The 20,201-nt window shown below is 33.4% G+C and overlaps 1 protein-coding gene across 30 annotated transcripts in view; it reads left to right on the top strand.

Annotated features, from left to right (window-relative positions):
- pcdh15a (protocadherin-related 15a) overlaps nt 1-20,201 on the top strand; it is a 759,862-nt gene that overhangs the window by 690,123 nt on the left and 49,538 nt on the right. For 27 of the 30 annotated variants that reach the window (XR_012388492.1, XR_012388488.1, XR_012388474.1 and 24 more), the window contains one exon: nt 5,909-6,058. Coding sequence is in view for 3 of the 30 variants with exons in the window: in NM_001012482.1 (NP_001012500.1) it covers nt 5,468-5,476; nt 5,909-6,058; nt 18,098-18,109 (171 nt within the window). In the remaining 27 variants the exon portion in view is untranslated. 30 annotated transcript variants of the gene reach the window in all.

Raw genomic sequence — 20,201 nt, 5'->3', positions numbered from 1 at the left:
ATTATTATTATTATTATTATTATTATTACTATTATTTTACTATTATTATTAGTATTATTATTATTAGTTGTAGTAGTAGTAGTATTACTATTACTATTATTATTATTATTATTATTATTATTATTATTATTATTATTATTAGCAGTGGCAGTAGAAGTAGTCATAGTAATATTAGTATTGTTTCTATAAATGGTAGTAGTAATTGTTGTGTATTAGTAAGCCATGAACATAATAAATAATAATAATAATAATAATAATAATAATAATAGTAATAATAATAATAAAATATTTTATTTAAATTTATTTTATTAATAACAAACAAGCTGATTTTATTAATTTTCTTTATTATTTGTTAAAAATCACATTTTCCTCATTTTCTTTCATTTAACAAATGTTATTATATTACATATTTTACTATTTATATTCATAGTACATAAGAAAATACCATAAACAGGCAATTTGTGTCTAAATCCGAATTTTTCTCCAGTAGAAAATGTTGTCGACAGTCAAACTGTGGGAACTACACGTGTTTGCACACACTAAACCTACAGCTAATATTTTACATATGCATTTAATACATAAAGACAGTGTAATTCTCGCACTTTCCATCTCTGAGCTGCTCATGTACATTCCTGAAGGCATTTTACTGTACAGTCTGTAACCGCTGAGGACAGGCTGGAAAACACACACACAGTAGGTGAAGGAGATGAGCTCAGTGTGCCAGGTATTAAAATGGCTTTTTTTTGAGTAATTAGCCATGCTAACAGGCTAATCTCCCAGCCAGCTCTGTGTGAAAGCAGATTAATTATAAGCATTTGTGACATATCCCAGCCATTGGATCCATCCGTCACGTCTCCTGAAAGCCTGCAGCTCCTCCGAGATCCTGACCTTCTGCACACACACCGATGAGCCCGTCACCAGACATTGTGTAAATACATAACAGATGGAGAATCACAGGGCAAACACAAACAGCCAAACACACACACACAGACACACACACTTACAAATATCGCATTGAACAGCGTGTTGCACATGCTATGGCTATGTTTATATTAGTGCATTTCTGTTTTAATATGATGTTTTCAAATTGATTTGATTGATTTATTTGACATGGACGTCACAATTACGCTAGACAAACCATGTGCATTTAAAGCAGACTTGTTTATCAATTCTGTGAAAGAAATTCTCAATTGCTGTTTAACGGAAATATATTTTTCAGCACATTTTTAAACCTAATAGTTTTAATAACTTATAACTTACTTTAATAACTCACCACTTAAGAAGCAATATTTTAAATTATTCCAGGCAAACTAAAAGAAAGGCTAGTTCCAATTTTTTTTTAAATATATAAAATACATAAAAAAATAATAATAAATAAGCAAATATATATATATATATATATATATATATATATATATATATATATATATATATATATATATATATATATATATATATATATATATATATAATAACAATTATTATTAATATTATTATTAGTAGTAGTAGTAATATTGCTATTTTTAATAATGTTATTATTAAGGCAGCAATCACATGTGGGACTCTTTAAAAGACATGAGATGCATGGGCAATGGTCACACACAACCATCAATCATGTGTTTACATTGACAAACAATAGAAATGTAGCGCATTGGAAAGGTAAAATGGAGGCTTGACATACAAAATTATATGATGTTAGTTCATACTGCCATTTATTTTTCACAAAATATATACAGTGGAAGGCAAAATTATCAGCCCTCTTGTAAAAAAAGAAATCTGAAGTGCTGTTTAACGGAGATATGACTTTTTCCCCACATTTTGAAACCTATTAGTTTTAAAAACTCATTTCTAATAGCTCATTTCTTTTGTCTTTGCCATGATGACAGTACATAGTACTTAACTAGCATTTCTTAGGATACTAAGTGAAATTTAAAGGCTTAAATAGATTGATTAGTCAATCAGAAAAAAAATGGGGGATTAAAAATATTCACCTTAAACATTTTCTTTTAAAATTCCAGTCAATTTTTTTAAAGGTATTCCAGGCAAACAAAAGAAAGACTATTTCCTGAAGAAAAAAATAATATTTTAATGCTTTTGCTCCATTAAACAACACTTGGGAATTATAAATTAAATTAAAATTAAATAATAATAATTTAAATTGTGCCATCAAATGAATTTCCACTCTACACAACTAAAAACTAAATGGGAAATATCAGAGGACAGAAGTAGCTAAAATTTTATGAAATTGTAACATATAAAACCCAAATTTTAATGGCATTTATTACAATTAATATTAAATTGCATTACTTTAATTAATATTAAATCACTTTGCTTATAAAAATGTAAGACGCATTGAAAGACAAAAATGCACAGTATAAACCACGAGGATATCCAGACACAACCACAGAGTGCCTGTAAACAGAAACTAGCAACGGTTGCCCCGCCTCCGAGCTCTTCTGATTGGTCCACTGCTATGAAACTGACAGTGATGAACAGCACTGCTTGTAAAAGTTTCAACTGACACAGCGTCTAAAAAGGCAGCAGTCACGTGTCATGCTCTTTAAAAGACATGAGTTGTGTGGGCTATATTCACACACATTCATCAAGCATGTGTTTATATTGAAAAACAATAGAAAAGTAGCCCATCTGGAAGGAAAAATGAACCCTAATAGTCTTATAAACTAGAGTACACATCTAGTATTACATTCTGATGAGAGTAAATCCTTTCATTATTATCTTTATTCAGAATAAGATTTTAGTAGAAAGTCTGAATGTGTATATAAAATCTATAGTTAATATGCTAAAGCCTCTGAGTGCCATCTGAAATGTTTTTCTAAAATGAGCACTTGTATCAGACTCCAGGTTGTAAGTAATTGAACTTCTGTGACAATGAATAGGTTATATTTTATCTGCCATTTCACTTTCTTTGAACTTAAACAAAACTCAAACAATTGGTCATACGATCAGGGCTTAATGAATCAGGAGTACACACAATGATCCAGAGAAGCCAATCTGAGTGTAAATGTGGGCAATCACGACTCAGTTTTAATAGCTTAAATTTTGCTCTGTCCTCTCTTAAATCCAATGCTGAAGTTTTCAAATCGAAATGGACTCTGCAGTTTTCCCAAAGATCTAATTTTTCAATGTCTGGAATAGTGTGGATGCCATGTGTAACCTTAGCATAACCTTAGCTTTTTATTAAACAATGTAATCATAGCCTAAATAGTTATTTTTTAATATTTGACTCCTAAAGATGAAAATTAGAAGTCACAGGATTCAAAGAAACAAGATCTTGCATTTTGGTCTGAGTAATTGCTTTGTGGTTAAATAAGTAATATGGAGAGGCTGTGTGTTTGATAGCCTGCAGGAAGCCCAGGGTCAAAGCCAGAGAGAGTGTGGACGAAATACAAAGATAGGATGGAGATTGAAGGTCATAGAGAAAGGGAAAGAGAAACAGAGGTTAATGCTCAGAGCTGTATTGTTTCTCCACTGTGGAGATGCAGGACAAACAGGGGTTATCCTTCTGTGCTCTTATCACATTTTATCACATAGATACACAGACACACACCTTCAGCAACAGCTTCAAACACAAACAATCCTATGATCTCCATCTTTAACAATGTGGCTTGTGAAAATACAGTTTGGACTACCAATTTAATTATACTTGAAAATCAAAAGCATTATCATTTACTCAATGTGCTGATTAACCCAGTTAACCACAAGTTATTCCATATAGAAATATTTGTTTCAGATTTGTTTTTTGTTTTTTTTTTTGTTTTTTTGAAAAATACATGCACTGGAAAAAATCTTTTCTCATTCAAAGATTTTGTCTTGCTTTGTCCAAATGTTTAACATTTCTAAATCAATGAAAAAAATATGTAGTTTTGTTTTTTTAGAAATAATAAGTAAACTTTAAATGAGTTTTTTTTTTTTCATAAAGTAAGATAAATTATCAGTCTAACCTTAAATAATCTAAAAAAAATTAAAACAAGATTATTTTACTTACTGTAGAAAATCTCAAGTGCGGTTTAACAGTGATGTGATTTTTTTCAGCACATTTTTAAATCAAATATTTTTAATAACTCATTTTTTTTTTGTCTTTGCCCTGACGAATAATATTTAACTAGATATTTTATTGACCATAAAAGTTGTTTTAAAAAAATTAAAATAGCTTTTATTACAATTAATATTAAAGTACATTAAGAAAAAAAAATCATGTTGAATTTGGCAACAAATCTTACATACACGGAAACAAATGCTTTTCTTGCTGAAAATTTAAAAAAATATTGTTTTGTATCCAGAAATAATAACTTAAAATGAGTTTGTCCCTAAAGTAAGCTAAATTGTCTGTCTAATCTTAAATAATCTAAAATAATATTATTTCAGACCTTAAAAAAAAACTAATTGTTTTACTAACAGTAATTGCAGATTTTTTGCATCTTTATGGGGAAAAATAATTTTAATTCATTATTTCTCGAAACAAAACACAATTTTATTACTTTTCTAAAAAAATGGTTCTTGATTTGAGAATTTGTAGATATTTGAACTAGAAATGAGAAAATGTCTAAGCAAGAAAAGTATTTTTTTTTGCACTGTACAAGTCAGGTTTTTATTCATTTATTACTGGACTACAGACATTATGTTGTTAAATTTTATAATAAACAGTTGAAGTCAGAATTATTAGCCCCCCTTTGAATTTTTTTTCTTTTTTAAATGTTTGCCAAATGATGTTTAACAGAGCAAGGACATTTTCACAGTATGTCTGATAGTATTTTTTCTTCTGGAGAAAGTCTTGTTTGTTTTATTTCGGCTAGAATAAAAGCATTTTTAATTTTTAACACCATTTTAAGGACAAAATTGTTAGCTCTTTTAAGCTATTTTTTTATATAGTCTACAGAACAAACCATCGTTATACAATACCTTACCTAATTACCCCAACCTGCCTAGTTAAACTAATTAACCTAGTTAAGCCTTTAAATGTCCCTTTAAGCTGTATAGAAGTGTCTTGAAAAATATCTAGTGAATTATTATTTACTGTCATCATGGCAAAGATAAAATAAATCAGTTATTACAAATAAGTTATTAAAACTATTATGTTTAATAATGTGTTAAAATAAGCTTCTCTCTGTTAAACAAAAATTAGGGGAAAAATAAACAAGCAGTCTAATAAATTAGGGGTGCTAATTATTCTGACATCAACTGTATATTATAATAAAATCAATAATAGTGCAATAATAGGTACAAAATCAGGATTGAAACATGTCTGACACAGTCTCTCTCATATTATATTATACTTTTTAATACCGCTCCCCTGGTGTTATAGAATAGTTTTGGGTACGCTGTATTGTATTGAATGATGTTATACTGTATTATTCTACTATGTGTTGAATTGTTCCTGCGCATAATCATCCACTAATTCTCCTTTCCTCTTCCTCTTCCTGTGGCTGCATGTGGACTCTGCGCTCAGATTCAAAGAGTAAGTTCAACTCCTTCTTTTTGATGAATTATTTGCCAGAGAGCTTGTGCTTTCATACCCTCGTTATTCAGTTCAATCCTTTAAAACAGGAGCGTACGAGGGCCAATGCATGAATTGAGATGAAGAGCAGGGCACATTCTCTCTGATTCCAGCACAATAGCGATGCCTTTGAAAATGAACCCGAAATGACTGGTTTCATGACCTCATAGAGTACAAAGTGAGCCCGGTCCGCTTCCCTTCTAATAAAACACCTCATCTCAGTGTGAAAGGTGTTGAATAACCCATGATATTTTGCATCGCATGAATAAAAAGTGCTGGAACAGTTCAAATGAGAGTCGCCGCTCATATCCAGACCTCATATCCTGCGATAATAGAGCTGAAATGAGACTATTGAGGGAAGGAAACTCACTCTTTTGGGGGTGCTTTTTACAGGAGGCAGGCCGAATGTGCCAAAACTGCCCGTATCCAGATGGCACTTCCTGCGGGCAAATCAACAGGAGGTGGCGGTGGCGGTGGTGGTGGTGGCGGCGGCGGTGGCGGCGCTCAGACCAATTTGTACGAGGAGCTGGGAGACGGTGGCATGTAAGTCAACCTGTCCTAAATAATGCCTTCAACCTTCACAAACGACAGCAGAGAGGTGATTAACATAATGTGTGTGCGCTCATAGATGTTTACAGAAAATGAGAAAGTGTGTGTGTTGACGTATGTGTGGAAGAATGGTTTTACCTCAAAAACAGTATTTCTGTCATAAATCTCTGCCATCATTCCCAACTAGGCATGGTACAATCACCTTTTTCAAGGTACAGTATATCACTGTTTGGAAAAGTCAAGGGTTTAAACTGGCCAAGTTTTCTGTAATACCTTTCCTAAGGTATGTGTAAGATTTTTTTATTTACATTTTTTTTTCTTCAGCAGAAAAAAATATTTAAAGATGTGGTTTTAAATTGTAAAGAAATCTGTGTTTTTGAAACAAATGAAGACAGAAGAAGTCAATAATTTATTTGAATTATTAAGCCTGACATGTTTACTGCTCAAAAACATTTTTTAAAGAAATATATTGTGTTCAAAGTGGAAAAAAGTTTTAGTTTTTGATCCAGACAGTTAAAAAGAATATATATTTTAGAGCAGTGAGCACAATACCATGATACTGTGAAACCGTGAGGTTATCATACAGTCAGAATCTGATACTGGCCCATGCCTATTCACCTTATTTTCAGCTGTTGAGTGGGCGCTGCCATTTGAATCTTTTTGTCTCGCGACTTCCGGTCACATTCACTTCCATTCATTTTTTGACGTTAACAACTGCTCGTTACGCTGCTTGATGTTGCAATTTAATATTTTCCTATTATATTATGCTACTTGGTCTGTGTAGTCATGCAAACATTTGTTTGTTGAGCAAGTAGTTTGACCATTTTCTGCCGTTTGTTATTCCTAGTCATTTCTCCCATATGCGACTAAATCGGAAGTTCTAAGACAATCGCGAAAACAGGCGCACTTCCGCATTTTAGAATAAGGTCAATTCCCAACCTGTGTAGCTTACTTGGACAAGCAAAATATACTTTAAATTTTTGTGCCAATTTTTTGTAATTATTTGCTAATTTTACTAGAAATGTGGTAACACTTTAGAATAATGGTTCATTAGTTATATATGTATTTACTAACATTAACTAGGAATGAATAATCTTATAAAGCAATTTTTAATCATAGTTCAACATTAACCATAACCAGTGATGTAAAGTAACAAATTACAAATACTCAAACTACTGTAATTGAGTAGTTTCTCAGGAATTGTAGTTTACCAAGTAGTTAAAAATGTGTTCTTAAGTACATTTTAGTGCAGTATTGGTACTTTTACTCCACTACTTTTCTTCAACCTGCAGTCACTACTTTATTTATTTTTTTTCTTGTCTCTGAGGATTAGAAAAATCAGTCCTGAGATAAATCGCATCATAATGAACTACCTCAAAACATGGGCGATTTATAATTGCAGCAAACTGTTTGAAAGCATTAAAAGTGTCCAAGAAGATGTACAAAATCGTCACACACAATGACCCAGAGACTGTTTAGCTGCATGTCACTGATGAGAAGATGACGGATGTTTACTGTATGATGACCGAAATGGCCATATACACCCAGCAGGCACAAGATGTCAACATGACATCAGATCGGCGTTGTACTCCAGCATCGTAGGGACGTTGCATTTTGTTTGGAAATGAAAATCGGGTTGACGTCAGAACTCAACGTCAGGCCGACGTCAATTTCCAATGTCCAACCTAAAACAAACCAAATATCAACGTCTAATGATGTTACAGCTTGACGCTGTGTTGCTGTTACCACTATGACGTCTATCCGAGGATTTTGGTTGCCATACCTGATGAATAAATGTCAGTATTTGACGTCAATAGGACGTTGGTTTAAAATGTTGACTTGACATTGGATTTCGGTCACTTTCTGAAAACCTAAAATCAACCAAATATCAACTCTCATTTGACGTCGTTATTGGACAGCAAAATAATGTTGTCCTTAGATGCTGGCTAGACATTGAATTTTGGTAATCTGACATCACGACCAAATTTAACCTAATATCAATGTCTAATGACGTTGTGTGCCTGCTGGGTAATAACTACAGTAGATGCACTACAGAATACTTCGTGTACACTCACGTTCACAAATTACATGTAAATCATCAGCTTTTTACAGCGTAATACTCACAAATCTTAAGTTCTTTTGAAAGGTCTAATTTTTACTCATACTTTGAGTAATATTTACAACAGATACTTTTACTCTACTTGCACTACATTTTTAGGCAAGTAATGGTAATTTTACCTGAGTATGATTTTTCAGTACTCTTTCCACCACTGACTATAACATTTATGTTACCGAGTTAACATGAACTAACGCTATTTAACTTAAATAATATTAACTAACATTAACAGAGATGAATAAATACCATAATAAATGTATTACTAATTGTTTGTTAATTTTAGTAAATACATTAACTAATGGACCATTATTTTATTGTGTTACTGCAATTTCTTACTAAGTATAGTTTCCATTTCATGCCATTCGTTGTTTTGATGGAGCAATAGTTGTCAACTTTAATTCTTTGTATACATACACATATTCTGGTCGTTTAAAAGCAGTGGTTTTCAACTGACTTGGCCAGGGGAACAAATGTTTATAGTCACCAAGCTATGACACAATAATATTTATTTCCTAAAAAAATCCCCAAAACATTTCCTACAATTTTTGAAAAATGTAAAACACAATACCATGTTTAAAGCAGCACTGCATCCACCTAAAAAAAAGTCTTTAGTTTTTTAATTAATTATTTTAAGAGGAAGGTTGCGCCTGAATCAGTACCATTATTCTGTTGTCAGTGCACTGATTAGGGATGCGTTTCTTGAAAACAGCCATTAGCCAACTTAGATCACAATTTTTGTTGTTACAATTGTAGTTTAGAGATTTGTCATTCCAACAAACATTTGCAGAGCAAGGTCACAACACACAAAAAAGTTAAATGAACAAGGATCCATATGAACATAACATAATTTAAATCAAGTAATTGTGGGATACCAAAGTCAAATTTATACATTTATACAATTTATACATTTTTAACATTCCCAACAAAATTGTGGCTAGTGAAAATGCCAAGATGGCTAGTAATGTTGGACATTTACTAGCATTACTAGCCACAGTGGCTGGTGATGAAAAACCTAAAGTCAAGGCCTGTAAATAACTTACAAAAAGCAGTCAACAATACTTAAAAGTGATTGAGTTAAATAAACTATGACTAAACAAGATCAGCTTTCTCATTATCAGCCAGGCGTTATTGTGGGGTGATATTTGCACTCACACGCACCAGTCACGTGTGATATTCAGCAAAAAGCACCCATAAAATGATTCCTGCTTATAGTTACTGTTATGGTCCCTAATACAAATTTGACTTGAGAACTACAGACAACGTAACATAAATAAACAACGGGCAAAGTGCTCCAGCTAAATTATTTATTAACATAACATAACCAGCAAAAAAATCCTAAATGACAAGAGATGGGGAGCCCCCCACCCAATAAACAATAAAGCTGTCACAAACTGTGGTGGCGTGGAGAAATGAGGGATCGCGAGAAGTTCGCTTCCGTCTGTTTTAAAGGCCTGATGCCACCAAATCAACCAATAGAAAACTAATAAGAGAAAAAAGACAAACAAGATCAATTTATAGTAATAATTAAGGGCAGGAGTGAACGCCACACACAACACCTTCACCCCCAAAAATGGAGATTGGTAAACAAAACAAAAATACATAAATAAAACACCACCCATCTCCGTATGGTAATACGTGACATTGCATTGGCCAGCACATTATCTTTACCAGCAACATGTTTCATTTCCAAGTTAAAAGGTTGGACAAACAAAGCCTATCTCATCAAAAGTTGGTTAAAATAGCGCGCTTCATGAATAAAGATGAGAGGGTTGTTATCAGTGTAGACAGTAATCGGTAGCGCCAGATGGAATCTGCGAACATTTTTTGCTATTTCTGCAGAGAATTTTGGTAAAAATCTGCGGATTTCTGCGGAATTATTCTGGGAGTATCATAACTAAAACCATCATATGTGTAATAAAAAATAATATCTTTTTAAACTTTTATTTAGTGTTTAAAATGCCAATCCAATTAGATTATCTTTATTTGGTAAACAAAGCAAGTATCTCATATAATATCTCTACTAAAAGACAGAAAATATGACTTTACAAACTGATGAACATCAGTTTCAGATGAAGTAAATCAGATGAACATTTTCATATTAGTCAATAATATTTCTGTACTTAATTTAAAAACTGAATAAACTTAGATTTACTCAAGTAAATAAACAGAATTAATGATGGGCTAAAAATCTGCGAAAATCTGTGGAAAATCTGCGTAATTCTGCGCGCGCAGATTCCGTGTGGGCCTAGTAATCGGATAGGATGAAAATCCAATATAAACTTCAAAGTTGTTAAGGGCCAAAACTAGGAGAAACTGCTCGCTGCAGAGCCACTTGGGCTGAGGGGGAGCTTGAGCTCCAACTCCTCCTCCTATAAGCTGTTTTAATGCGTACACCCACCAATAACCCCAACCCCCAGTGACATCACTTGTAGAAGAAGTGCAAGGAAGGAGGAGCTGGAGCTCAGGCCCTTGCTGGAGCTCATCTCTGCCCAAGTGGCTCTGCAGTAACACTTGAAAACTAGCGCCAGAAATTCCTTTTCAATTGTGCAGTATGCTTTCAGATGTTTTTGATTTTTTTTTTGAGAAAAGTAACACACTGGATGCTCAACTTCTTCAAGCCTATCCTGCAATAGCACAGCGCCTGCCCCCACATTGCTAGCATCAACAGCCAATTTTACCACGAGTCTTTTTTTTTTTTTTTACAAAACTAGTAGCAAAAAAATGTTCTAGAGGTACTATATATGAAAAAGAAAACAAATTGCTTGTGTTACATCTCAATAATTGTATGAAACCTGACCATGCTTGAACACAAGATTCCAAATCTTTCACAATGTGAATAACTCTGCAGGCATGAAATAACATTATACCACCTTTTTAATGAATCCTATTGGAACTGCTTCTGATTATTATTGAATATGATACTTCTATGCAAATCAGCCCCAGCTAGTAGTAGTTATGGTACTTACTAATCAGCAGCATAACTCTGAAGTAATATCCAGCAAATGTCCCCACTTTTGCGCATACAGTTGAAGAGCATGAGCTGCGAACTGACAGATAAGAAAAGTTTAGTTTTTCTGAGGTTGAGAGACATTTATTTCATAATATTTTATGAAAGTAACATTAGAAAAATTATGCTGACATATAGCCAGACAACCTTATCTGACCACAGATTTTTTTCTGGTACTATTTACTTGAACTGGGTCAAGCTTTCATGCATGTTTTTCTAAAATAAGTTTTGAACCACATAAACACTCCAAACAAACCCTCTTATGAACCACAACCTACCAGTTAAGAAAAATATCATTAAATACAGTTTCAAATTCAACATTGGTGAGTTTTTATAGCTGTTTTATGCTGCTTTTTGATGTTTTCTTTTTCTCTAGTATTTTATGGAGCTGTCTGTGTATGCAAAACAAGTCAGAAAGCTCAAACATGTGGGCGACTTTAACTAAATCAAATTCTCCATCAAAAATATATAACGCCATGTGGAAATATTTGCTTAATATCCAGAGCAAATATAAAGTGCAGTAAAGTTTATTGAAGTATATCACAGAAGTGTTGAAGTTCTCATTCACACACACACCTAAAGCATCATTTTGAAAGGAATTGCAAAATTATTAGATGTAGTCATTGGTTTTGCACTGAATTTGTAAGTCTCGACAGTATGCAGTTCACTTTATGCAGTTATAGCATCGATATGAATCCTATTAATATAATGGATTGTTTGAATGATTATCCCACACAATCATTACATATTCATAAAGAAGCTTTTCCATTTTATACACTCTGCTGAATATCCTTCATGCTTCATTGAAGGTAGTCAGTCATACAGGTTTGGAATGACAAGGGCATTGAAAAAATGACAGAATATTAAAGGGTTATTTCACCTAAAAATTAATAATATGCTGGTAATTTATGCACTCTCAGACATTCCAAAATGAAATTTGGTCCCACATTACATTGTGTCGTTTATATCTGTGAACTTACATGGTAACTAGATGTGTAAGTAGTATGTAACCACAGTGTATGCACACACTGGTACATAGTATTTACTTGTGCAATACTGGTGTAACTACACACATGGAACAAAACACTGAATAGTATGTGTAAATTCAAATGTGTAACAGGACATTGGTAATAACACGAAAAAAATACACATCTGTAACAAGAATTGCATAATTGCACTGTGTAACAACAATATGTACTCGCAGGTGTTTTCCCACTTCCACTCCTTTTTGCATACCATGTACCTCTGAACACTGTATTCGAATAAGAATGACAGAACTAACGCTGCATTTGAAGGTTTTACCTTGTGATACCAGTGTAATTACAGGGTAAATCCTCAGGATCTGTCCATTCGATATAAAGTGTAAAACGGTCACAAATTACTGTGTAATATAAGCCTTCGTGCAACTGTTTAACAACAGCTAACTTCTGGCAAAAAAGTATAAGCGTATATAGAAATATACAAATGCCTTATGATTATATGTTGGTTTAAGGTAAATTGCAGAATCACATCAATAATTCACATTAAAAGGGTAGTTTGCCAAAGATTGTGTTATTAATGTAGATTTTTTTTAGCTGAAACTATGAAAGCTTTGGGATTCATAAAATGCAAATGAAAAAACAAACATATTTAGCCTTAATTAATCAACACAGGCTCATTGTGAAAATGTACCCCCGCATACATTTCTGCAGAGCACATATTATGTAGCCAGAGCTATGTATGGCTGCATTTCCTCTTTAAAATGAATGCTATGGGGCGGTATGACTTAACCGATGGGTTCTGTTTATTTTCGTGCTAGTAGCTGACTGCTTACGTCTGTTTGGACAGCTTTTCCACTGTTACCAGTTTGTCTAGCAGCTCACCGTGTACATTAGCGTGCATGGGATACCTCTGTAGTTGACGGGGTTCGAGTTTGGCAAAAGAACGGTTCCAAAAAGCCGGTAAAACAAAAACAGAGACTAATAAAATAAAATAAACAAGTAAATAACAGGGTGAGAACATGGTGGGATCATGGTGAAAACAAACATGGTGAAAATCCAGCCGCCGCAAGAGCTTTTCTTTTTCTGGATTGCTTTTGAAAACACTGTCGGTTGGGTGTAGGGAAGTGGCTGGGTGGGTCAATCGGTGCTTTTGTAAACAGTATCGGTTGGGTTTGAGGGCTGGTGTAGTAATCGGTCAGTCAGTCAGTTAGCTAGTAGGTCAACAGCGGCCGCTGGGGAATTTACATTATTGGTGGATTTACGAGAACTACAAGCGCAAATGGCACTCGCGAGAGAAATTTGAGATCTCAAAAAGCACACACAGCAGCCTCTGGTGGATTTCCGAAAAACAAAAATGGCAAAATAGACATAGCTTCTGGGAAATTTTATGTGATCTCCTGAAATGTATACAGGGGTACATATCTATAAGCCTGTGTTGAAATTAATTCCATTGGCTTTTGACAAAGCATTAAGATGTTATGAGCCAATATTATACAATTAATGCATTGTAAAACAATTATATGACAAAAATGTCAACAACAAAAGTTTTTATCTTACTTAAACTTGATTTAATACATTAATCAGGTTTCAACAAGTCTTTAGCTATATAAAGTTTACATATTAAGTTTAAATATTATTCGTTTGACTAATTTAAGTTTGTTTGATTCAACTAAAAAATTTAAGGAAGAATTTTTTTTTACAGTGTGCAAGGCACTGAACATTTATTCAAGCATCATTATCCTAATGTTAATTTAAATTAATTAATTTAATATTTAAAAAGCCCATGTCATTTTCTCTTTAAAAATCCCATTAAATGCTTTGAAATTTGCCTTTTTTATTTAATGTTTAAAGAAATCTCAACCAAAACAAAAAGAAAGGGTGGGTCATAGTTTAGCTCCTCCCCTTTTTAAAAAAGCAGCCAATAGAGTTTTGTTTTTATATCAGCTCTGCCAGTGAGAGTGGTTGAGCTCAAGTGCATCAAATGAAAAGGAATGAGAAGCTTCTTCCACATACAAATGCTTACAACAGTTGTGATCTCCCAACGACACACACCACTGGACTCAGTCTGCGACATCTGGCAACACTAAGTATGAGGTGACATGAACAAAAATGTTGATCCGTTTAAGTATAAGTGACGAACTACAAGCTTTACATGTTTATTTCAGTTGTATTTCTTCTAAACATGAATGTTGTCAGTGTTTTGGACCACACTTGCTTATAGGTACCTTAAAAGCTATCATACTAACATCTAAAAAAACGTTATTTTAATTTCATTGGACCTCTAATGTTCTGCTTAATTAAATTAAATATACAAATCAGGTTTAATAAGTTGACCGTTTTTTTTTTTTTTTTCTGGCTTATCTATCGCTTTAATTAAGGTGAACTATCCCTTTATAGATTTCCCTCACTTTTAGTATAAATTAGTGTTTTAGTTTAATTCTCCAGAGCAACATACTGTTCCTTTTTGACATCCTGAATGTTTTTTATTAATATTAAATTAGCTGTGCTTTTGGCTTTAATATAACATTAATGATTGGAGATGTGCATGCTGGACACATGTGTTTAGTGCAGCAGGAGTCCATTGCCAAGCTAAAGGCTGTTGTGAGTGGAATGAAATGTTAATAGATTAAAAGATTATGGCCGCAGCACAGCATCTGCGTCCCTCAGGTAAAGCCTTTTAAAGTGCTTTTGATTTAATGCAATCAAAACAAATGCAGTTGCTAACACAAATAGACAGGGGAAAAGACGGGGTTTTCTATTGAATCCATTAGTGTAGATGCTGAGATTGTTGGGCTGTGGGCCTGAACAGCAGTTTAATACCATCAACAGAAAGCAACATCAGGGCGGGCTTTGTTTGCTTGTGCGTTTGGCCAAAGCGTTTGTTCTTTTGTTGGCTATGAATAAAAAAATAGTAGCTTGTCAGCAGACTTGCAAAATAGTCTTTAAATCTCTCTTTAACACTCAGAGAGAAAGACAGATTCACTGATTGAATGATGTTTGTTTTAATATTAGCATTTTACCTCAAACGAAAAAAAAATAAGTAGTAAACACACACGTGTATATATTTATGAGGCCATCTAGTACATATACTGTATTTTAACAGTAACACAGTACTGTATTTTAACATTTACCCATTTTAATATTCAATTTTATTACTGTTTCTTAATTTGATATTTAAACAGATTTTTTTTTTGTTCCCATTTTTTAAACAAAATATATATCATATATTTGTGAAATATAAATCATATTTTGTGAAATTAGTTTTAGAAGGTTTTACTCTACGTGCTCACCGAAGGTGGCCAGAGCGTCAAAGAAAACATGCTTTCTAGTGTGAAAATGTTGCACCCTTTTTATCACATTTTTTAACTATGAAAGATCAAGTTGTTGTGTGGGTGAAATATTCTAAAGCAGTAATACTGTTTTGTACTGTCAATATAGTTACCAATGACATTAATGCACATTAGTAACTGGCCAGTAACTTTTTTTAATGTATATCTCTGTAAGAAAACATCGTAAATAATTGGAAATCCGGCGACCGCAATAACTAAACTCCTGGGTCTCTATCATACACCTGGCACAATAAGGTGCAAGACGTGTTTGGCGTTATATGTTGCTGTTTTCTGACCAATGCAACCCTAATTTTCCCATTTTGTGCCAAGTCGTTTATATAGCAAATTCATTTGCGCCGATTTGTGGACTCCTGGGTGTTCGAATCTAGAAAGAAGTTGTGTTAAGGTGCATTGTTGGCGCGTTGCTATTTTGAGGAGATAAAATTTTTTGGAAATTAGAACTGAATTTAGAAATAGTTTTGAAACAAATCTTTGTGCTTACAAAACAAAATTAAACATGTAGCCTAATGTATGTCTTCAGTGTAGTGCGTACAATTCTGTTTCCTTATCCACAAAAGTAAAGCAGTAAAGAGTAAAAAGTAAAGTAAAGAGAAAGTAAAGAGGTCAAAAGGAGGAGACTCATTCTCCATCCTCATGCTGCAGATGGTCTGTTTTTCTCGCTAGTGAAGCGTTCAGTTTTTCCACTTACAAAGTCCGACGTGTAAATGGCAAATGTGCCCTGGCGCAATGCAAAATGACTCTTAAATGGGATTTTAAGATGAGATTCTGGTTTAATGCACGTTATGCTCAAAACACACCCATATCTCATTAGGAGAATAAGTACAACCTTGTTAGACCATGTGCCACAGTGCAAATCATATTTTTCTGTCCTTAAAATAGCAAAAGTGGATTCGGACACAACCTTAATGCATTTGCACCACGAGCTTTAGACTTTGCGCCTAGATCATTAGAATAGAGCCCTTGGTGTTCCAGACTGTATTCTCTGGAATCCTCTCATGCGATGGACTTCTACATTCCAATTGCTTGCCGCAATAACTCATTACCATAAAGTTAACTTGATTTCAACTCGATGCCCACACCAGTGAAGACACGCCTCACCACTCCTCATCGCTTATCTATCGTCACTGGCTCCCATTGAAAATTAATTCCTTTCAGCTACTTTGCTGTTGTCGCTGGTTTCGGTGTGAATGCACAGTTATAAATTGTTTTTAATTAGCTTGTAATGTTATTTATTCTGATCTAATGAAAACATGTTGATACCTTCGTAAATTTGGTGTGTTTTGTCACTATTGTTTGTTATTGTTTTCTAAAATCAGGGTATCTGCGGGGTCTTAAAAAGTAAAAAAATTCTTACATTTCAAAAACAAAATTTTAGGTCTTTAAAAAAAGGCTTAAATTCACTGAAATATTGTGTTTTAGGTCTTAAATAATGTTAAACAGGTCTTAATTTTGAAATTAACATTTGTAAAGCTACACAATGGGGCCAACATTGATTATTTCACTTGCAATCTCAATAACACCTTATTTTTGTTGCAAAGAGATACAATTCACAACAGTCATTAGACATTTGTACAGCAAAACCCCTAAATTAAATTCTCTATTTAGGGAAAGAAAACTAAAAACAATTACACGAACCCTCATGATAATACCGGGCCATTAGAAAATCTCCTTTGTGTTTAAACCAGTATAAATCTAAAATGTTGTTCTTGATGGTCCTAAAATGTCTCGACTTGATGAAATCTGCAGAATTCCAGAAAATGCATTTATATTCATTGATTATTGCAGTTTTAATTTGAATATGGGAAATATTTTATCCCTCATAATGCTTCATATATTTACATCATATTTTTCAATTCATTTCAAGTAGCATTTTCTTAATGGTTTAAAACAAGGGTGTCAAACTCAATTCCTGGAGGGCCGAAGCCCTGCACAGTTTAGTTTCAACCCTGCTCCAACACACTTACCTGTAGGTTTCAAACAAGCCTGAAGGACTCAATTAGTTTGATCAGGTGTGTTTAATTAGGGTTGGAACTAAACTGTGCAGAGCTAATATTGTGATTAATTTTGAGGTGAAATGTTACCAGTATTAACTTTACTTTGCCAATCCACTGAAATATTAACTTATTTATCATATAACAATAACAAATTCCCTTTAGATGGCTGATGAATGGATGAGCTGTTGTATTTTCTCTCTATTTAACTTGCTCATTTTCACATCTCATTCCTCTTTACATCTGATACTAACATGCATTTTAATTTCAGAGCATATTTCGATACTATTTAGCTGGATTTTATTTATTATGACCTTCCAGGGCTTTTCCCCAAAAATACCAAACACAGTGCATATTACTTTATGTAAATAACATAAAAAAACAAAACTTTACACCTGTGAAACATGTTGAGTGTGCAGCCGCCTTTTAATCTAGTTTTAGTCTATGTTTCTGATTTGCACCCCGAAAATGCATGTTAATCCCAAATGTGAACAGGGCTTTTCTGTGTTCAACTGTCATCACTTTCCTGTCTACATGTATTTTTCTTTTCATATTTCAGTCATTCTCATCTTCTCTCTGTATTTTCCAGGCTTGGACTACAGTGAGTAACATAAAATATGCTGTATTTCCCCGCAGTCGTCTTCTTACATTCTGCTAACAGTGTGTTTTAAAATCCCTCACGGTTCAGATTGTAGATTCTCGTCCCTGTGCAGCTGCTAGCAGATTTTCCTTACCTTTTCATCTGCATTTCAAGAAATACGTTGAATCTATTTGTGCTCAAAAAGAACAGCTATTATTCGACGATGACCAGAAATGCACAGATTTGTACAGTATGTGTGTTTGTGTGGCTCTGTAGTGGATTAAAGCGTTAGTAGTTTAGCTAGATAAAGCCTTCTCTTTCCGGCTGTTGTGCTTCCCCGTGATTCTGTCCTCAAAGCAAACAAATAGACTTCTTGTCCTTCACTTTGAGACTGGCTGTTGCCACAGATCGTCTTGATTGATGTTTGAACAAAGATTATGTGAACAGATAGGGATTTCAGACTGGTTTATGAGTGCTAGTATATGATATTTGCGCTTCATAGCTGGAGACACAATTTTGATTTTGGGCACACCGGGAATGCTTGTGTTCATCTTATTATGATGTGTTCCATAAAAAAAAAATATTGAATGAATTCCTCTTTAATATCCTTTATTATTCCTCTCACATTTTCTGAGACTCTGATGTTGATGTGTTGAGAGACAGCATGGCAGTCCCTGCTTTTGTTTTACAGGAAGGGTAATAATAGGATACTTTAAGGCTAAGCGAAATGGCCTAAAATCTAAAACACAATTAATTGAACACTTTACCTCGATTTAGATTATTGAATGATTATTTTTAATGCAGTTATTCATTAATTAATTCATTTATTATTTTTTTAATCATCGCTGTTTCTACTCAGTAACAATGCTTTACATGCAAACACTCCCAGAAATAAAGGTACGTGAGCTGTCACTGGACTGGTACCTTTTCAAAAGGTAAACATTTGTACCTAAAACGTCTATAGTAATACCTCAAGGGTACATATTAATAACTTAAAAGTACAAGAGTGTTCCTCTTAAAATGTTTAGGTACTAATATATACTTTTGAGGTACCAATATGGACCCTTTAAGTACAAACATATACTTTCTGAAAAGGTACCACCCCAGTGACAGTTCACATACCTTTTATTTCTGGGAGTGTAGCTATGAAAACTAAAATGAAAATTCTGTAATTAAATACTCACACTCATGTCATTCCAATCCTCTGAGACCTTCGTTCTTCTTTGGAACACAAATTAAGATATTTTATATGAAATTCGAAATATCTCTGACCCTCCAAAGAGAGCTCTTTTTACTTTTTTGGAGTAAAAAAAAAAGTTTTTACAGTTTTTTTGTCTCACAAATTCTTATTGGAGCTTCATATAAGTACAGTTGAACCACTGAAGTAACATGGAGTGTTTTGACCATGTGTTTTGATTCCTTTTTGGACGGTGAATATCTCACAATCCTGTGACGGGTCAGAGAGCTCTCTAAATTCATCCAAAATATCTTAATTTGTGTCCTGAAGATGAATGAATGACTTAGAGTATTGAACAACATGATTGTGAGTAATCAATGACACATTTTTCATTTTTGGATGAACTAACCCTATATGAAGAAAATGTATCTTATATAGTGCTTTAGCCTTTAGCCCCATTGAACCCTACAATTCTAAACACAAAAAAATGCTCATATATAGGTTTTAAATGTCTTTTCATGCAAAAATTAAATAAATAAATTAACAGCTTAATCATTACAAGGGTAACGCTAGTTTTGGTCACAATTCATGGTATTAACAAATCATAAACTAACACTACTAGCTTAACCCTTATGTGCTGTAGGGGATGTTTTCATCTACTCTGGGGTTGATTTTGTGTCTTAATTTGGCCATAACTTTTTTCTGTGTTTCAGCTAGCAGAATGATTAAAAAAACAAAAAAAAAGATACACTCTGGGCAAACTTACTAACCTTTGTTATGTTCGGGATGAAAACATCCACTGAATTAAAATGCATCAGATATGTTTTTCAAATTATTTTTTGCATAAATCTGTTAATCAAGCTCAGTCCTGATCAAAACTACCAAAGTGTTTAGAAAATTACAGGATTTTAACTCTTTATTTGCCAAATTCATAAA

This window comes from Danio rerio, chromosome 13 (genome assembly GCF_049306965.1).
Source record: "Danio rerio strain Tuebingen ecotype United States chromosome 13, GRCz12tu, whole genome shotgun sequence".
NCBI lineage: Eukaryota > Metazoa > Chordata > Actinopteri > Cypriniformes > Danionidae > Danio > Danio rerio.
The sequence above is the reverse complement of the archived record's forward strand: the minus strand, read 5'-3'. Positions and strand labels throughout refer to the sequence as shown.